Source organism: Nicotiana tabacum, chromosome 24, assembly GCF_000715075.1.
Source record: "Nicotiana tabacum cultivar K326 chromosome 24, ASM71507v2, whole genome shotgun sequence".
Lineage (NCBI taxonomy): Eukaryota > Viridiplantae > Streptophyta > Magnoliopsida > Solanales > Solanaceae > Nicotiana > Nicotiana tabacum.
The window spans coordinates 1,461,717-1,478,937 of NC_134103.1; the positions used below are offsets into that span (position 1 = coordinate 1,461,717).

The following is a 17,221-nucleotide window of genomic DNA, read 5'->3' on the forward strand; positions in this document are numbered from 1 at the left end:
TCTTAAAAAGCTTATATTCAAATGTTACGATATGCTCTATTGAACTAATGAACAAGATCAAAGAAATTCAAAATCAAAGATAAGCTGACAATTATCAAACCAGAGGTTTCGGTTCGAATAAAATAATGAACCTTTAAAAAAAATAAAAAAAATAATAAAATAAATATATATATATATATATATATATATATATATATATATATATATAAAGGTTTTGCTTTAGGGAGCCATATGTCATTGAAATTCGGATTAATCAAGCAATAGCAGATTCAGGTGAAATTAGTCTTCAATTTAGCGAAAGAGAGCCTTTTTTTTAAGCACAAGACTGATTATTTAGCAGGAAAACAAAGTAATTTCTCTGACACCAACTTCTCAAAATGAAAACCATGAAACTCACTTTACCCCTAATTATCCTTTTCATATTCATCGCCTGCTCTGTTCCTTCCTCCGCACGAAAACCCCACGTCATCAACTTCCGATCACGGAATTTCTACCCGGAATCATTCACCTGGGATCTTAAATCCCAGCACTTCATCGTCGGAAGCACCCGCCGCCAGAAACTCCTCTCCGTCTCTGATGCCGGCGTCGTCGAAACTTTAATCTCCGACTCATCTCTTCCTCCAAACTCCTCCTTCCTCGGCCTTGCCGTCGACCGACGCAACAACCGCCTCCTCGCCTGCATCCACCGCATGCCGTCGCCAGAATCTCCCGAGCCTTTCAATGCCCTCGCCGCCTACGACCTCCGATCACGCCTCCGCCTCTTCCTCTCCCCTCTCGTCGACACCGTCACCGAGGAAGCTCATTCCGCCGTCGCAAACGACGTTGCTGTCGATTTCTCCGGCAATGCTTACGTCACGAACTCCGGCGGTAATTTCATCTGGAAAATTGACATAAACGGCAACGTTTTAGTCTTATCTAAATCTAAGGCGTACAAATCCCATCCCGTGGACACGACCACAGAGTATCACAAATGCGGCCTAAACGGTGTCGTTTACAGCTTCAATGGTTACTTACTAGTCGTCCAATCAAATACGGGGAAAATGTTCAAAGTCGACGTTGATGACGGAACGGCAAGGACCGTTAGATTAAACAAGGACTTAACGGCAGCTGATGGAATGGCCGTTAGAAAAGACGGCGTCGTATTAGTCGTGAGTCAACACAAGCTGTATTTCTTAAGGAGCAATGATGGGTGGGGAGAGGGAGTGGTATTTGACGAAACTGCCCTTGAAGGGGAGAGATTTCCTACATCTGTGGCAGTAGGAGATCGGAATAGGGTATATGTGTTATATGGGCATGTAATGGAGGGTAAAATGGGAAATACTGAGAGAGAAAAGTTTAGTATAGTTGAAGTGGAATCTGAGGAAGAGAATAAAGAAGATAATATTTGGTTATATGGATTGATTGGATTAGGATTAGCTTATTTCTTGTTTTGGAGATTCCAAATGCGTAAGTTAGTGGAAAATATGAACAAGAAAACTGCTTGAATTCTTTTTTTTTTGGGGGGGGGGGTTATATTTGTTTGTAGTTTATAGTGAGATATTACAAGTATTTGTTGTTTCCACTATAATAAAATGATTTTATGGTTGTTAACTTATTATATGCACTTTGCTCTACATTAGACTAACAATACTTAATCCTAGAACATGCTCCAACTCCATCCCAAGCAAGTTAGATAAGCTATTTGAATCCTAATGTCCATGTCCTACTTAAACTCGTCTTAATTCAATATCATAAAAGATTAGCTTCTCTAGCATTAGGAGTTCTTTACATTTTCTATTGTCATATAAATTTCTAACAAGACTGAAAGATTCATAGCAAACATTGTAGCTAAAGTATGCATACTAACATAACTAAAACTTAGTCTCAACTAATTGGTATCATCTCTATGAATCTTTTTCTTTCATTATAACCTTTTTTTTTTCACAAGGTTTGCATGATATCAATCATGTAAGGCATTGTAATTTAATGAAAAGATAGAATAAAAATCTTTTAACTGAAAATACTTCAATAGTCTTGACATTGAGCTCATTGATCCATACAAACCTTGTCTAACATAATCATTTAGACATGAGTTTAGCTACAATGATTTGTAGCACAAGAAAAGTTTGTCAAAGTTTCTTGAAAAGCTATCTGAGGACAACAACATTTCCAAATGAGAAGTTAGGGAACTGAGGAATTCAAAAGATTGGGAAGGGTTGGTGCAGCAGAAGAAACTGACACTTTTGCCTTCTCTGAGTGATAAGGGGTTGGTGCCTTCTTATCATCTCCAATTTTTGGCTTCTTTTCATCAGCTTCATGCTTTGGTTTGTTTACATTGCCTTCCATTTTTGCCTTCTTTTCATCAGTTTCACTCTTCGGTTTCTTCCCATTGTCTACTACTTCTGGCTTTTTTACCTCACCTTCACTCTTTGGTTTCCCTTTTTCATCCATTTTTGGTTTCTTGTCATTTTCAACTTTTGGATTCTTTTCGTTGCCAGCTCCAGTTTTTGGCTTGCCCTTGAAAATCCCCAGCAGCTCCTTGAGCGAACTCCCGATATCAGCTACTTCAAGTGCCTCTGCAGGCTCAGTAGCAAAAAGGGCAAGTCCACCTAATGTTGTAGCTGCCAAGCCTATCAATTCTCTTCTTGAAACAGCAGCTGCGGTCGTCTCCTGCAGATGTAGCTCCTTTTCTTTGCCTTTCAACTGGAAGGGAAAGAGACATGCTAAGGTACAAAAGAAAGAACATCTAAATACTGTTGCAGAACCAACTACACCTGTCTACGTTGGAAAAAAACATTTATCCTTGGAATTACTCATTTAATGACACTCAACTTCATATCTGATTGGCAGAAGGAAATAACATCACGAATGGAAAAGCAGAGCAACTTTGCAAATAGCACACGGAAGCTTAATCGTTGATTTTGCTTGTACACATATCAATCGGTTAGTAAAAAAAAAGTACATAGGAAGCATATATCATAGCACACATCTCATTTGCTATAGTAACATGCATACAAGGCTCAGTCCTTATCAAATTTTACATGGAAATATGCATCTTTTTCTAGTTTATGACTTTATGTAACAAGATCCTGGTTCCTACACTAACAAAACAGGAAAAAGGTGGTTTCTGCCTTCAGAATCAAAAGCCAAGTAAAAACACCTATTATCATGGGTTGCTGATTAATACACTTGACATAAAAACGTGCCACATGATTTCATCAATTACTTCAGTATGCTGTCTTTACTTTTGTCTTATGATATTTACAAACATTTAGTATTATGGACACTAATGAGTCTGCTGCAACATGAGTTGCTTACATGTTTTACAATAGTAAACATTTGAAAATCCTAAACTCTGCATAGGCCACCATGTAACTCAAGTAAGCCAATGTTATATTTCCGGTGACGATTCGATCGATCTAAAATAAGGAAAATGGTACAGCAATCGGAACTCAACATTTTAGAAGTCTTCATGAGGTAATCTATGGTTGTTAGACTATCCTACAGACCACTTCACATCTAGTTAGAAAATGCTACTCTCAAGTCACTTCCCAAGAAGCTAACATCAAACTCCCCCCTACTTGTCAACCCACATTCCACTTTATGTAGCAAATTTTCTAGCAGGTTGGTATTACAAATATTTGGTATATTTCTTCTATAACGCTACATCACACACAGTTCAAAAGTTCAACTCCTTGATCCCTATACTTTATCAAATCATGTGCAGCGATAGGTAGATAGATTAACATGCAGCAACTTTTAAGCGCTCAACATTAACAGAACAAGGGCATCTAAACTGCCATAGGACAATAGAACAAACAGAGGGAGACTGCAGAAAGTCTACTATACCAGTTTGATTGATATAAAAAGATAAAGAAGTGGTTGATCTTGCATTTAATTTGAAGCACAAAGAGCAGGGACATATCTCAGAAGCAGATACCAATATTTGGTCTCTTATAGCTACAAAGATCCAAATTGTATGTTCTTTACCTCAATATTCGCCCATTTAAGATTTCTATAAGAAATAGATGTGACTGAAAAACGGAAAATGCTGCAAGCTGCCCAAATGTAAAATTCCAAGCTAATATTGACTTCTCTTTCTTCTTTGAAAATGCAAGTGTTAAGGGTATTAGGACTCATTTGTGCTGATCTATTGTAGATAGATGATAGCTTGTAGGTAATATTGTTAGATGTTGCACTCATCTTATACTTCTTTTCTTTTTTCTTTTTTTTTTTTTTTTTGGGGGGGGGGGGGGGGGGTTAAGGTACAATGCAATATCTCTTTTATGCATTCCTCTCACTATAAATAGCAATGCAATATCTCTTTTATGCATTCCTCTCACTATAAATAGCAATGCAATAGTGGCTCAATTTAATGAGCCATTCACCAAAACATTCTCGGAGAGAACAATTTCCACTCTTCAAAAGGTTGTAACCCAGGGCATGTCCTAGTAGCATGATGTACATTTGCGGAAGGGAAAGTTACTGACCTGATTTTCTTTTTTATTATTAAAAAGTGACTGGTCTGATTTTCGTGGAGAGGGTCAAGAGAAATTGTGCAAGTCTGTTTCCAGGCTTACATAAAGAATTGAAAGATATATTTTCTCTACATCCAGCTAGATTTATTCAATGTTGTTCCCTTCATATAAGTTCAAATTTTTACTGGTACACGGAAGTGTTAAGAGTCAAGGTTGAATGTAGTTTTTGTTTGGAAGGAGAATGAGCAAACAGAGTAGATCAAATACTGTTCAGCATGATTGTGGTTTGGGTAATATGACCGGAAAGAGGTCGGAGATGCTATGAAGGCAAGGCTTAACCAGTACATAGAATTAAACTGATCAAATACTATTCAACTGATCAAATACTATTCAACTGATCATGTTTTGGGTAATATGGATGAGAAAGAGTGAGGGCAAGGCTTAACCAGTACATATACTTATATAGTATATACAGATGCTTGTACTTTTGGCCTTTTGGTGTAGCTTATTGAATATATACATATGACTTAGATACTTCACAGATTTTCTCAGCTCCTTTCATGATTAACGAGAAGCTGTGTCTTTGTAACCGTAACGATTCATCCTTGATGCTGCTTGATGAAAAAAAATTGCTTACTTAGTTAAAAGGTCAAACATAGTTCTCTACGTAACCTTCCATCGATTCTCAAGTGTGTTAGCTTGCTTGGATGCTTCTCAGCTCTAAATATATATCTAGCTTTCCTTAAACAACATATATGCTGCAGTCAAGTCTCATCCTCGGGGCTCGGCTATCCCAGCCTTGAATTCAGAATAAAACTAACTTGGATATGTGCTTGAGAGAGAACGACAGGCAATGCTCCAACATGCAAGTTAGTTAGGCTCAATGAATAGCATAAGGTAGTTCTAAATGTTAGGAATGCTATAACTAGTAACAGTAGCAACATGAATAGGGTACTACTTGTTAACACTTGAGCGGTAATTAATTACATTATCCCTGACATCACCTTCAAGAGAGAGCGGCAACCTTGTTTTGGGCTGCTCTTCAGGAGTGTAGGCAGATATCTACATCGGATTAAGTCTGGACCTGATCCAATGGGGAATAATAAGTCTGAGTGTATCTGGTAATGGGTGAATCCTCTTCTGAGTTCTGACCTTAAGATCCTCACATATAACAGTATCACGAGGCTGATACATTAAATGAAGTGGACTGACCAGTAGACTAACTTTTGTTATTCACATTCACTCAATTGACACCTTAATTGGACCATTATTCTGTTCATAACCAAATACACCATATGAGGAATATAACTAGCCAGTTTGTTGTTAGTCAATTGTCATTCATTTAGACTGTAAAACCAAAGAATTAAGTGATGTTGCTGCCAAATTGGCACTTCATGTGCACGATTGGCATGAGTCTCTAAAGGAAATGTTAAACCTTTTAAGTTGGTATGATCTGTGAATTTATGATATGGACCTCTTATGTTAAGGAACATTCTCCTCGTGGTAACTTTGAGTTGTGAACTAGATATTAACTTGATTACCTACCCTTTTCTCTCCTCAGTGCCTATAAACATCTGCGAATATGGCGGGCTCTTAGTAATAATCTCTACCCCTCTTGCTAATGATTTACAGAGGAAAGTGAAGGCTGGGGCGTTACCAGCCTAAAGGAAATGCCATGTTTCGGGATAACCAGTGAAATCAGTTCAGTAGCCAAGGATAACAAAGGAAAGTCGAAACAAATGAAGAGGAGATTGTGAATATTTCCTATAACGAACCTCCTAGATAGCAATACGCTCAACCTCAATCTAAGCTACAATCATGTCCTTTATTATCCTTGTGGCTCAAATCACTCATTTGATTTGTTCCAAACACACCAACAAATTGACACTGATGAGAGGCCTTCATAAGTTACAGTGTTTCATGTAATCACTTGTCAAAACCAGTGTTTTGGATAGCGTGCGGCGACAAATAGCGACGAGGGCCCGCTTCACTGAGGCGAGAGGCGAACAACGAAGCGCTCGCCTTTTTGATGTGAAGCAACAATTTATACAAAAAAATAAAATATTATATATATAACTAAAAACTCAATAGCAATAATATATTAATAAATATATCAATTCAAAAATTAAAAACTCAATAGATAGTCATAGTAGATTCATAAACTATAAGTCTAAATCAAGCAACATCTATTCTTCTTCAAGATTTTCAAATTCTTGAATTTCAAGAATGTTAGCATTATATTGGCTATCATCTTCTTCATCCTCGGAGTCTTCATTAAAAAAACAGAGCCTTTCTCGGACTGTTCTGTTGAGTACAGCAGCAGTGATCAAAAACAGAGCCAAAAAAAAAAAAAAAGAAGAAGAAAAAACAGAGCAACATAGACTCTGTTCTGTTGCAGCAGCAGCGATCAAAAACAGAGCCCAAAACAAAAAGAAAGAAGAAGAGAAGAAGAAGAAGAAGAAGAAGAAAAAGGAAGAAAAAACAGAGCAACACAGACTCTGTTCTGTTGCAGCACCAGCGATAAAAGCCAGAGCCCAAAACAAAAAGAAAGAAGAAGAAAGAAGAAAGAGGAAAGAAGAAAGAAGAAAATTGGTAAGAGTCACAGAACATAAACTCGAAGAAAGAAGAAAGGAGAAGAAGAAAAGAGATGAAGAGAAGCATACCTGATGAAGAAAAAAGAAAGAAAATTGCTGGTCTGTTGTAGGTCCGCTGTCGACTTGAAGGAGAAAGAGTAAAGAAATCGCGAGCCCTAATTTTTTATTTTAATATATCGTTGTTGCTGACTTCTTCTTTTCTTTTTTGCAAAAAGCGATGCTACAGCTCGCCTCACGCTACAAGTCGCCACACGCTACAGAGGCAGAGGCGCTCGCCTCTTTGAAAATGGTACACCACACTGTAAAATAGTGATGGCAGCTCGCATCGCCTCACGCTATTAGCGCTGAGGCGAGCGTTATTTACAACACTGGTCAAAACTAATATGACGAACTACAAATAAACATAGTCAAAAAGCACTAAATGCACCGCAAACCCCTAACACTTGAAGCATAATCACCCTCCAACACGAATACCAACATTTTTTTCTGATACGACTTAGATGTTGCAGAACATTCTTTACTATCTACACGTATACACTGAGTGTTACTAACTCGAAAGTCAAAGCCTTCTTGCAGCCCAACCTTCATCCTTTCACTTGTACAGGTGCGCAGTCAGCTACATTCCCAACCATGTTGCACAGCCACCTGAACCCGAGGAAAGCACTCACTACACTTGTAATGAGGACTAAGGTGGTCTATCTACAGAAGTTCATCAATCTAGTACTTGCTTTTTTCTAGGATTGAGATAGTGAGAATGATGCTTAATTAAGCTTAAAGGGTCAACATCAGAATCTCCTAATCATTTATCAAGCTCCATTCTTCCATTTAGCTGGTAAAGAATACGCAACACCTTTTTTTCTTTTCTGATAAAGTAAGTTTCTTCATTGAAAGGCATCAAGCAGATGCAGTGATTACAAAAATAGAGATGCTAGCTCCTTTACAAGATGTTATGATAGGATCTAGGAGCTAGCCAACAACCAAAATATTATACCCAAGAGGCTAGTCTAGAATACACAACACATTTTACTCTATTCTGTTTTTTTAAATCAAGAAATCCCCGAAGACAAGTGGGGTCCGGGTCGGAACTCGGTCGATAATGGGTCCGGCCCTCTACCCCTCTCTACCTAAATACCAAGTTTCTGTCTACAATGGGGTTTATTAGGCACAATGCTCTTAGCACTAGACCAAAGCCCTGGGGGCATATAGAATATACAACACATGCTCAAATCAGTATAGTAAGTGTTTCCAAGTCATATGCTACTCCATTCATTACGTTAAAGTTTTGGGTGGGATGCTCAGATTCTTTCACAAATAGCTACTCCACTTAAAAAGCACTCCAAAGGAATTGGAGAAAATGCTCTGACTTGGGAACAGTGCCCTCAACCTTTTTAGATAGCTTCTCTTTGACATGGTTGATAAGTTAGTCCTTATTACAGGTGTTAAATCTTTTGAAGTAGCGGCTATTAATGATGACCGAGTTAGATAGTTCTCCATCACAGAAAGAAGCAGACGGTTTACAAGCACAATAAAGGTGGACGAAAGCAACCTCCGGTGGATTTGCTCAGTACTGCGTCAAGCATCAAAGGGGTCAGGGGATTTATACAGAAGATGGGGGAAGAAACAACAAATTTATCTTTACAGGGTGTATCAAAACTACAACATTCATGGACGATTCTTGAGAGTAGAAACTTGGCTGGGTGCTCGGAAGTCCGCCATTATTATCCCTGAACCAAAATATGGAGCTGGTTGGGAGGAGATCGCAGAAAGGATCTTCAGACATTTGGGGAATCGAGTGTGTACTGTGACTGCTCCAGTACCTCAAACAAAAACCTACTCAGAAGCTGCAGATATACAGAAATGGCCAGACTCTGCACCAACTTCATCTTGGACAGATGACAACCATCCTCTTTCAAGAAGTCTAGTTGGAAGATTCAATGATGCTTTTAATCTTAGCCCAAAATCGGAGACTTCACAAATGGTTCACCTCTAGATGGAAAGTAACGGCTGGACTCACAATTACACCCATGGACCATAATCTCTCTCTTTGAGTTCCCCTCAAGACAGGAGGCAATGAGAATCCTAGCAGGTGATTGGTTCTGGAACGGTCGCCATTTAACTTTGGAATGGTGGTCACCGGCGATTGGTTCAACCTTAACGAATGATCAGCCACACTGGGTTAAAGCATGGTGCTTGAGTACTTTCCGCACCATAGGAGATCTATATGGGGGGTTTGTCGATACAAACCTGGACACCAAATATAAAACACACCTTCTCTGGGCTAGAATTTGTGTGAAGAATCATGTAGGCCAACAACCTGAGAAAGTAAATATTGAAGTTGGTGACTGGAAATATGAAATCACTATTCTGCCAGATAAATTGGTAAAGCTCAGTCCAATCGGAAAAAGTGATGCCGGCGAAAGCTCATTGGGCTTATCGGAGAAGAAGGTACTGTCGACTGATGGGGTTGGTACATCGAGCCAACAAAAAGTGAATCCTACTACTTCAGAGAGTAGGCACGTGGGAGAGCAGGTGGCTTCTTCTAATCCATCGATTAAAGCCAACTTAGGTGTTAATCAACTGGGCCAGAATGTGGACCAAAGCTACTATATGGTCGGCCCAAAGCATAAAGCCCAAAAGAAAAATACCAAGTCTTATTGGAAAAGGATGGGCCTATTTAACACTACCCATTGCTCCAATCAGTTCAGTGTATTATTAGAGGAGCCCATATCCGAACCGGCAGATGGCGATATAAACTCTAATAGAAATATTAGAGTCCCTCCGCCAGCTAACTCTCTTCTCTCTACTATCTCTGACGCAGATGACGAAGCCGACCCAGAGGCAGTGTTGAGAAAACTACTAAGAAGCGTGATTCCAGCACCAAAGAGGTCTCTCACCACTCAATCCGACTCTGACTTCTCTTCTCCTTCTGATTTTCTATCTCTCCCATGGCATGAGGAAGGGCCAACTCCTCAAATTATACAAAACCCTTCTGTGGCCGAGACTTCAAGATGGACCAAAATGGTGATGGTGAAGGCTAGCAAAGCCTTCGGGGTCAACATGGCTGGATTCGAACATGAGTTTTTGGACATTATTCTGCGTATGGAGGAAGGACGACAATTGCAAATACAACAGAAAAAATTATCAGAGAAACCGACAAAGAAGAAAAAGTCAAAGAAGGAGGCAGAACTAGAGAAGCTAAAATTTTTGGTGAATTATGAAGGTGGACAAAGTTCAGAAAGAGGGAGCACCAGTATTGAAAGGGGCAGGATTCACAAACTCCATTCAGAATGAAATTACGAATTCTGAGTTGGAATGTACGGGGGCTCAATGAAAGGGAAAAGAGGAGAACTTTGAAATCTTTAATTCAAAGTTGGAGAGCTGATATTGTGTGTATTCAGGAGACCAAAATCAATGAATGGTCAGATTGTCTTTCACAACATTTGATGGGATCTAGATGGGCTGGATGGGCAGAGCTACAAGCTATTGACAGCAGGGGCGGGGTGGTAATTTTATGGGATAAAAGAAACTGGAATTGCATAGACATTCATCAGGGATCCTATACAATCTCCAGTATGTTAGAAAGTGCCCATGAAGACTTCAGGTGATGTTTTACAGGGGTCTATGGCCCACACACAAATCCTGAAAGAAGGGTATTTTGGGATGAACATGCAGCAATCCGAGGGCTATGGAATAATCATTGGGTGATTGGGGGTAATTTTAATGTATGCAGATACGAGCATGAAAGGATCAATTGCAATAGAAGATCAAAGGCAATGAAAAACTTCTCTGATACAATTGAAGATCTTTGCCTTATTGATTTGCCTCTTCATGGTGCTATTTATACTTGGACCAGGGGTGAGAACATACATCAGGCTTCCAGAATTGACAGGTTCCTCATAGCAAATGACTGGAGTGACACCTTCAGGAAGCTAACTCAGATGGTGCTTCCTAATGCTATTTCAGATCATAAGCCTGTAATGCTGGAAAGTGGAGACTGGGAGGTTAACCCCTCATACTTCAAATTTGAGAATATGTGGTTACAAACCGAGGGATTTCTTGACAGAGTAAGGGGGGGGGGGGGTTGGCAAAGCTATGCAGTCAGTGACAATCCTGACTTCGTTCTAACTCAAAAATTAAAGCTGCTCAAGAAAGACATCTCTACCTGGAATAGAGAAGTTTTTGGTAAGGTGGAAGTACAAAGAACCAATGCTTTGAATGATCTTTTAGCATTGGAACAGGCTGCAGAAATCAGGACCCTCACTGCAGCATAACTTTCCAGAATGGTAACACTAAAGTCTGACATCCAAAAATTAGCTCATGCAGAAGAGATTTCATGGAGACAGAAATCCAGATGCCTCTGGCTTAAAGAAGGGGACAGGAACACCAAATACTTTCAGAAGATAGCTAACTCCAACAGAAGAAAAAACAACATTGATAAACTCAAGATTGGTAATGACTTGATCGAGGAGAAGGATCAGATCAGCGAGGAAATTGTGGGATTCTATCAAACACTCTATTCTGAGAATGAACCTTGGAGACATACGGCTAATTTTGAGGGTCTAGCAAGTATCACAGAAGATGAGAGAATTGAGCTGGAAAAAGATTTCACAGAAGAGGAAATTCTAGCGGCCATCAAAGCATGTGCTCCAGATAAGGCCCCTGGCCCAGATGGATTTACAATGGCTTTCTTCCAAAGTGCATGGGAAATCATCAAATCAGACATCATTGGCACCGTGAATCACTTCCATCAAAATGGCCAGATGGAGAGATATTGCAATGCATCCTTCATCGCTCTGATTCCAAAGAAGAAAGAGGCTATGGAACTCAAAGATTTTAGACCAATAAGTCTAATAGGAAGTGTGTATAAAATCGTTGCAAAGCTGCTTGCTGAAAGACTGAAGAAAGTCATTTGGAAACTTATTTCTGGGCAGCAAATTCTTTCATTAAAGAAAGGCAGATTACAGATGCATCTTTAGTTGCTAATGGGATTCTGGATTGGAAACTTAAATCAGGGGATGCGGGTCTCTTATGCAAACTGGATATAGAGAAAGTTTTTGACCAGCTAAACTGGAATTTTCTCTTTATGATGCTGAGGAAAATGGGTTTTGGAAACAAATGGATTAAGTTCTGCACAACCACCGTGAAGTACTCCGTCTTGGTTAATTCAAGCCCAGCCGGCTTCTTCTCTCCTCAAAAGGGTCTTAGGCAGGGGGATCCTTTCTCACATTTTCTCTTCATCATTGCCATGGAAGGTCTCAGTAACATGCTAAACAAAGCCAGGAATTTACAATGGTTCAAAGGGTTTGAAGTTGGTGGCAGATCTGGGAATAGAGTGACTGTCTCACATCTGCTATATGCAGATGACACCCTAATTTTCTGTCGGGCTGAAGAATCTCAAGTGCTGCATTTAAATATGACCTTGCTTATTTTTGAAGCTCTTTCAGGTTTACACATTAATATGATGAAGAGCGTCCTTTATCCTGTCAATGATGTTTCTAATCTGGAGGGCCTGGCTGACATCATATGCTGTAGTACTGGCACACTACCAACTACGTATCTGGGGCTTCCGCTGGGAGCAAAGTTTTTTTTTTGATGAAGTAAGTTGTTTCATTAACAAAAGGCATCTAGGAGATGTAACGTTACAAGGAAATTGGAATGCATAAATACTACTACATGTTAGTCCTTCTACATCTTGTCAAAGACAAAGAAGCTAACAAAATTCATTAATTGGTCAGTACTGATTACAGTAGCTAACTTAGTCCAGCAAAAAAGATTGAGTAAGCATTTAGCTTTGAGAACGTGATTTGGAGTTGAGATTCCATCAAAACATCTGCAATTCCTCTCATTCCATAAACACCAAAAAATAGCAGCAGGGATCATCAACCAAATCTTTTTTATGGTCTTATCAACTCTCCATAAACTCCAGCTCATGTGTGCATCTCTCAAATTCTGTGGCATGACCCACTTCAAATCAGAGAGACAGTAGAACATGTTCCAGAGGTCGGTGGCCACTGGGCAGTGCAAAAATAGGTGGTTGACAGTTTCCTCATTCTCCATACAGAGGTAGCATCTGTTGACCAACTGAAAACCTCTTCTGTTTAGGTTGTTTTGTGTTAAACATGCCTCATTGAGCGCAATCCAGTTATGAAAAATGACTTTAATAGGTAGCTTAGTCTTCCATATTAACTTCCAGGGCCATGCATCTAACACTTGATTCTGAGTACCAAACTGTCTGTAACATTCTTTCACTGTGAAGGTGCCCATTCTCCCCCAACATATGGTGTCGGGTTGGTTCATATCCATATTGAACCCTTCCACTTTTGCCAGCATATCCATCAGGCTATCCACTTCCCAGTCCTGCACTGGCCTTCTAAGATGAACATCCCAATTACTGCCATTTCTGTTATGTGCTATGGAGGAATTTTTGTCTAGAGCAATCTGGTATAAGCTAGGATACTCATCCATGAGTGCTGTATAGTTTAGCCATTTGTCTTTCCAGAATCTGATGTGAGCCCCATTACCTGGTTTGAAAGAGATATTTTGAAAGAATTCATCCCCCAGTTTACTAATATACTTCCAAGGACCACTCCATATGGTGCATTAGAACTATTAGAACTCCAATTGTCTCTTTTCCCATGCTTGGCATTGATCACCTGCTTCCAAAGGCTTGACTCTCCTGTTCCATACCTCCAAAGCCCTTTCATTAGCAGACATTTGTTGTGGACAGCTAGATCTCTGACTCCCAGACCTCATTTAGTTTTGGCTGTGTGACTTTGCCCCACTTTATTAAGTGGTACTTGTGAGTGTTGCTATTACCCTCCCAGAGAAAGTCTCTCCTGATTTTATCTAATTGCTTTAGTACCTTCTTGGGAATAGGAAACAGTGACATGTAGTATGTTGGAATGCTATCTAGTACACTATTGATGAGAGTTAATTTGCCCCTCATAGAAAGATATTGAAGTTGCCAAGAAGTTAATTTCCTCTCGAATTTTTCAATAACACCATTCCATACCTCACAATTTTTGAATTTGGCTCCCAATGGAAGACCCAAGTATGTGGTAGGTAGTGACCCAATACTGCAGCCCATGATACCTGAGAGCTCATCTATGTTGGGCACATGATTGACAGAATAAATTGTACTCTTCAATACATTGACATGTAATCCTGATAGAGCTTCGAAGAGGAGAAGTGTTAGATTCAGGTACATAACTTGAGATTTCTCGACCTCGCAGAAAATCAAAGTGTCATCAGCATACAACATGTGAGAGATAGTGATTGAGCTCCCAATATCTGAGCCTATTTTGAATCCCTTAATTCTCTTGCCTTCTCCAACATGTTGTAATTCTCTTGCCTTCTCCAACATCTTGCTTAGCCCCTCCATGGCTAGAATGAACAAGAATGGGGAGAGTAGATCTCCTTGCCTAATCCCTTTCTGGGGTGAGAAGAAGCCTGTTGGTTCTCTGTTGACAAGCACTGAGTACTTGACCGTTGAAATACTGAATTTGATCCACCTTAACCATTTATCTCCAAATCCCATCATCCTCAGTATAGAGATTAGATAAGCCCAGTTCAAGTCATCTGATATATGGAGTGGAGTCACGGAAAAAATTGAAAGAAGACTAGCTAACTGGCAAATGCAATACCTTTCCATGGGAGGGAGACTCACACTCATCAACAGTGTATTGGATAGCCTTCCCACCTATCTTATGTCTTTATTTCCCATCCCCGGAAAGGTGCTGAAGCAGATAGACAAATACAGGAGGAATTTTCTTTGGGAAGGAAGAAGCAAAACTCATAAATTCCACTTGGTTAATTGGAAAAAAGTAACACTACCAAAGTCACATGGTGGCCTGGGAATTAGAGATCTCACGGTCCATAATAAGAGCATGCTTATGAAATGGCTGTGGAGATATTCACAAGAGGATCACGCCCTTTGGAAGGAGGTGGTAACTGCAAAACATGGCAATAAAAATCACTGGAGTACCAAGGTTGCTAGATCACCATATGGAGTAGGGCCTTGGAAGTATATCAGCAAGCTAGGGGAGGCGTTTTATCACCGATGCAAGTTTAAAGTAGGCAATGGAGCAAAAATAAGGTTCTGGGAAGATAAATGGCTGGGGGACTCAACATTGCAAGCTCATTTTCCGAACCTCTATTCAATATCCACAAGTAAACAGTCAACCATTTCACAAAACAGAGCTGATTATTCCTGGAACCCTCTGTTCACGAGGAACATACAAGATTGGGAGCTGCAAGATCTTCTCAACCTGCTGGATAGACTAGGGACAGTCTTATTGGATGATCCGGCATCGGACATACTCATTTGGGGGAATAAAGCCGATGGTACGTACTCTGTGAAGGCAGACTACTACATGCAATGTACTCAAAATGAATTGTTAATCGATTGGCCGTGGAAATTAATTTGGAAAACTAAACTACCTCCAAAGGTGATTTGCTTTAGTTGGATAGCCCTCTATGAAGCATCGCTCACTCAAGACAATCTTAGTAGAAGAAGCATCCCCACAGTCAACAGATGCTACATGTGTCAACATGCCTTAGAGACCAATAGACATCTTTTTTTACATTGTACAGCTGTTGCAGATGTATGGAACATGTTCATCTCAGTTTTTGGTCTTAAATGGGTTATGCCTGAGAGTGTTAAAGATGCCCTGGTTAGCTCGAGCTCATGGAAGGTTGGGAAATCCATCAGGAAAGTTTGGAAGATGATCTCTGCTTGCATTTTCTGGTGTATCTGGACAGAAAGAAATACTAGATGCTTTGAAGGCATTACTACTCCAAATTACGTTCTTAAGGCTAGATGTTTAACAAGTCTTTGTAGTTGGAGTAATCTCTCCCCTGTCAACTCCCCTGAATCTTTGTTGGACTTTGTTAGCTCCTTAACTTTAGATTAGGCCCTTTGCAATAGAGCTAACATTGTCTTCTTCTTTTTTCTCTATTCCTTTGCTCTGTAAATTCTGAATTTTGCATCTTCTTGATGCTTTCTATGAAATACATTAACTTATCAAAAAAAAAAAGCTACTCCACTTAGTCCTTGCAAATACTACCAGCCAACTAGAAACTTCAATATAAAGTCAAATACACATTAAACCAACAATAAATTACAATTACCCATCTAACAAAATATGAAGTTAAAACAGCTACATAACATAAAAAAGATCAGAAGGCAAAGCCTGAAGAGAAGGTGGTAGTGTTTTGTTCTAACTTCAATATCAAAGCCAAATACACATTAAACTGACAATAAAGTACAATACCCATCTAACAAAATGTGATCTTTAATCAGTTTCATAGCATTAAAAGATCAGAAAACAAAACCTGAAGAGTTTTGTTAAACTTGAGCACTGGTAGTGAAAAGGGAGCCGCTTTTGGTTTGGACCCATTTGGTTCTTGACCTGTTGGAAGTGAACCCACTACTACTTGTTTCAATGTAGAAGATGACAACATATTTAGCCGACCAGAGGTTTTTCCGGCGAGATCACAGTCTTCGAATTTAGTAGACAATAGTCTGTTCTTGAGTAGTGTGAGTTGGACACAAAAAAAATGAAATTTTTACGGACAAATGTGGTAGGTAGCTACTTTTGTTTAATGTTATTTTTGGTACGGTCCACTATACGCAAAAAACGTTTTACTACTATTAAAATCACATTTCTCCAATTGTCATATTTTCCTTTTTCTTTTGTTTGATCGATTTTAATAGTTTATGTTCAAAGATTATATTTATATTAAAAAACTTATTAAATATATATACCATATTAAATTTAGAATAGCACATGAAATTATTATTCTAAAATTTAGAATCCGTAAAATTAAAATTTTGGCTTCCTATTTGGGAATACAAATTTTCAACCATAGTATTTAAAAGCAACAGAAAAAATCATTGCATTTAGTTCAAAATGTAGTGGAAAAATTTAGGTATGAGCTACCCATTACTGGCCTACGCCCTACTGTACGCAATGAAGAGAAAAGACGGTAAATGAAACATGTGAGAGACCAAACCCATGTTTCTTTTATGTATCCATATTAATTAATGTAAAAAAAGACCACTAGGATTTTTGTTTGGTAAAATAGAGGTCTGTGATTAATACCTAACCAAATTCGATTATACAGATTATACCCTACATCATTGAAATCTCATGCGGGTTGGACTGATTT

The 17,221-nt window shown here is 39.1% G+C and overlaps 2 protein-coding genes across 2 annotated transcripts; one reads left to right on the forward strand and one right to left on the reverse strand.

Moving 5' to 3' along the window:
• The first annotated feature begins 232 nt into the window (after positions 1–232).
• Positions 233–1,597, forward strand: LOC107805591 (uncharacterized). The gene has a single exon (XM_016629659.2). It carries the CDS (start codon positions 378–380, stop codon positions 1,482–1,484), a length of 1,107 nt encoding a protein of 368 aa, XP_016485145.2. The 5' UTR covers positions 233–377; the 3' UTR covers positions 1,485–1,597.
• A 377-nt stretch (positions 1,598–1,974) lies between these two features.
• On the reverse strand, positions 1,975–16,618 carry LOC107783679 (uncharacterized). Its single transcript, XM_016604692.2, has 2 exons — positions 16,385–16,618; positions 1,975–2,682 (listed from the first exon to the last, which is right to left on the reverse strand). The coding sequence occupies exons 1-2, from the start codon at positions 16,511–16,513 to the stop codon at positions 2,161–2,163; spliced, it is 651 nt and encodes a 216-aa protein (XP_016460178.1). The 5' UTR covers positions 16,514–16,618; the 3' UTR covers positions 1,975–2,160.
• Between the last annotated feature and the right edge of the window lie 603 nt (positions 16,619–17,221).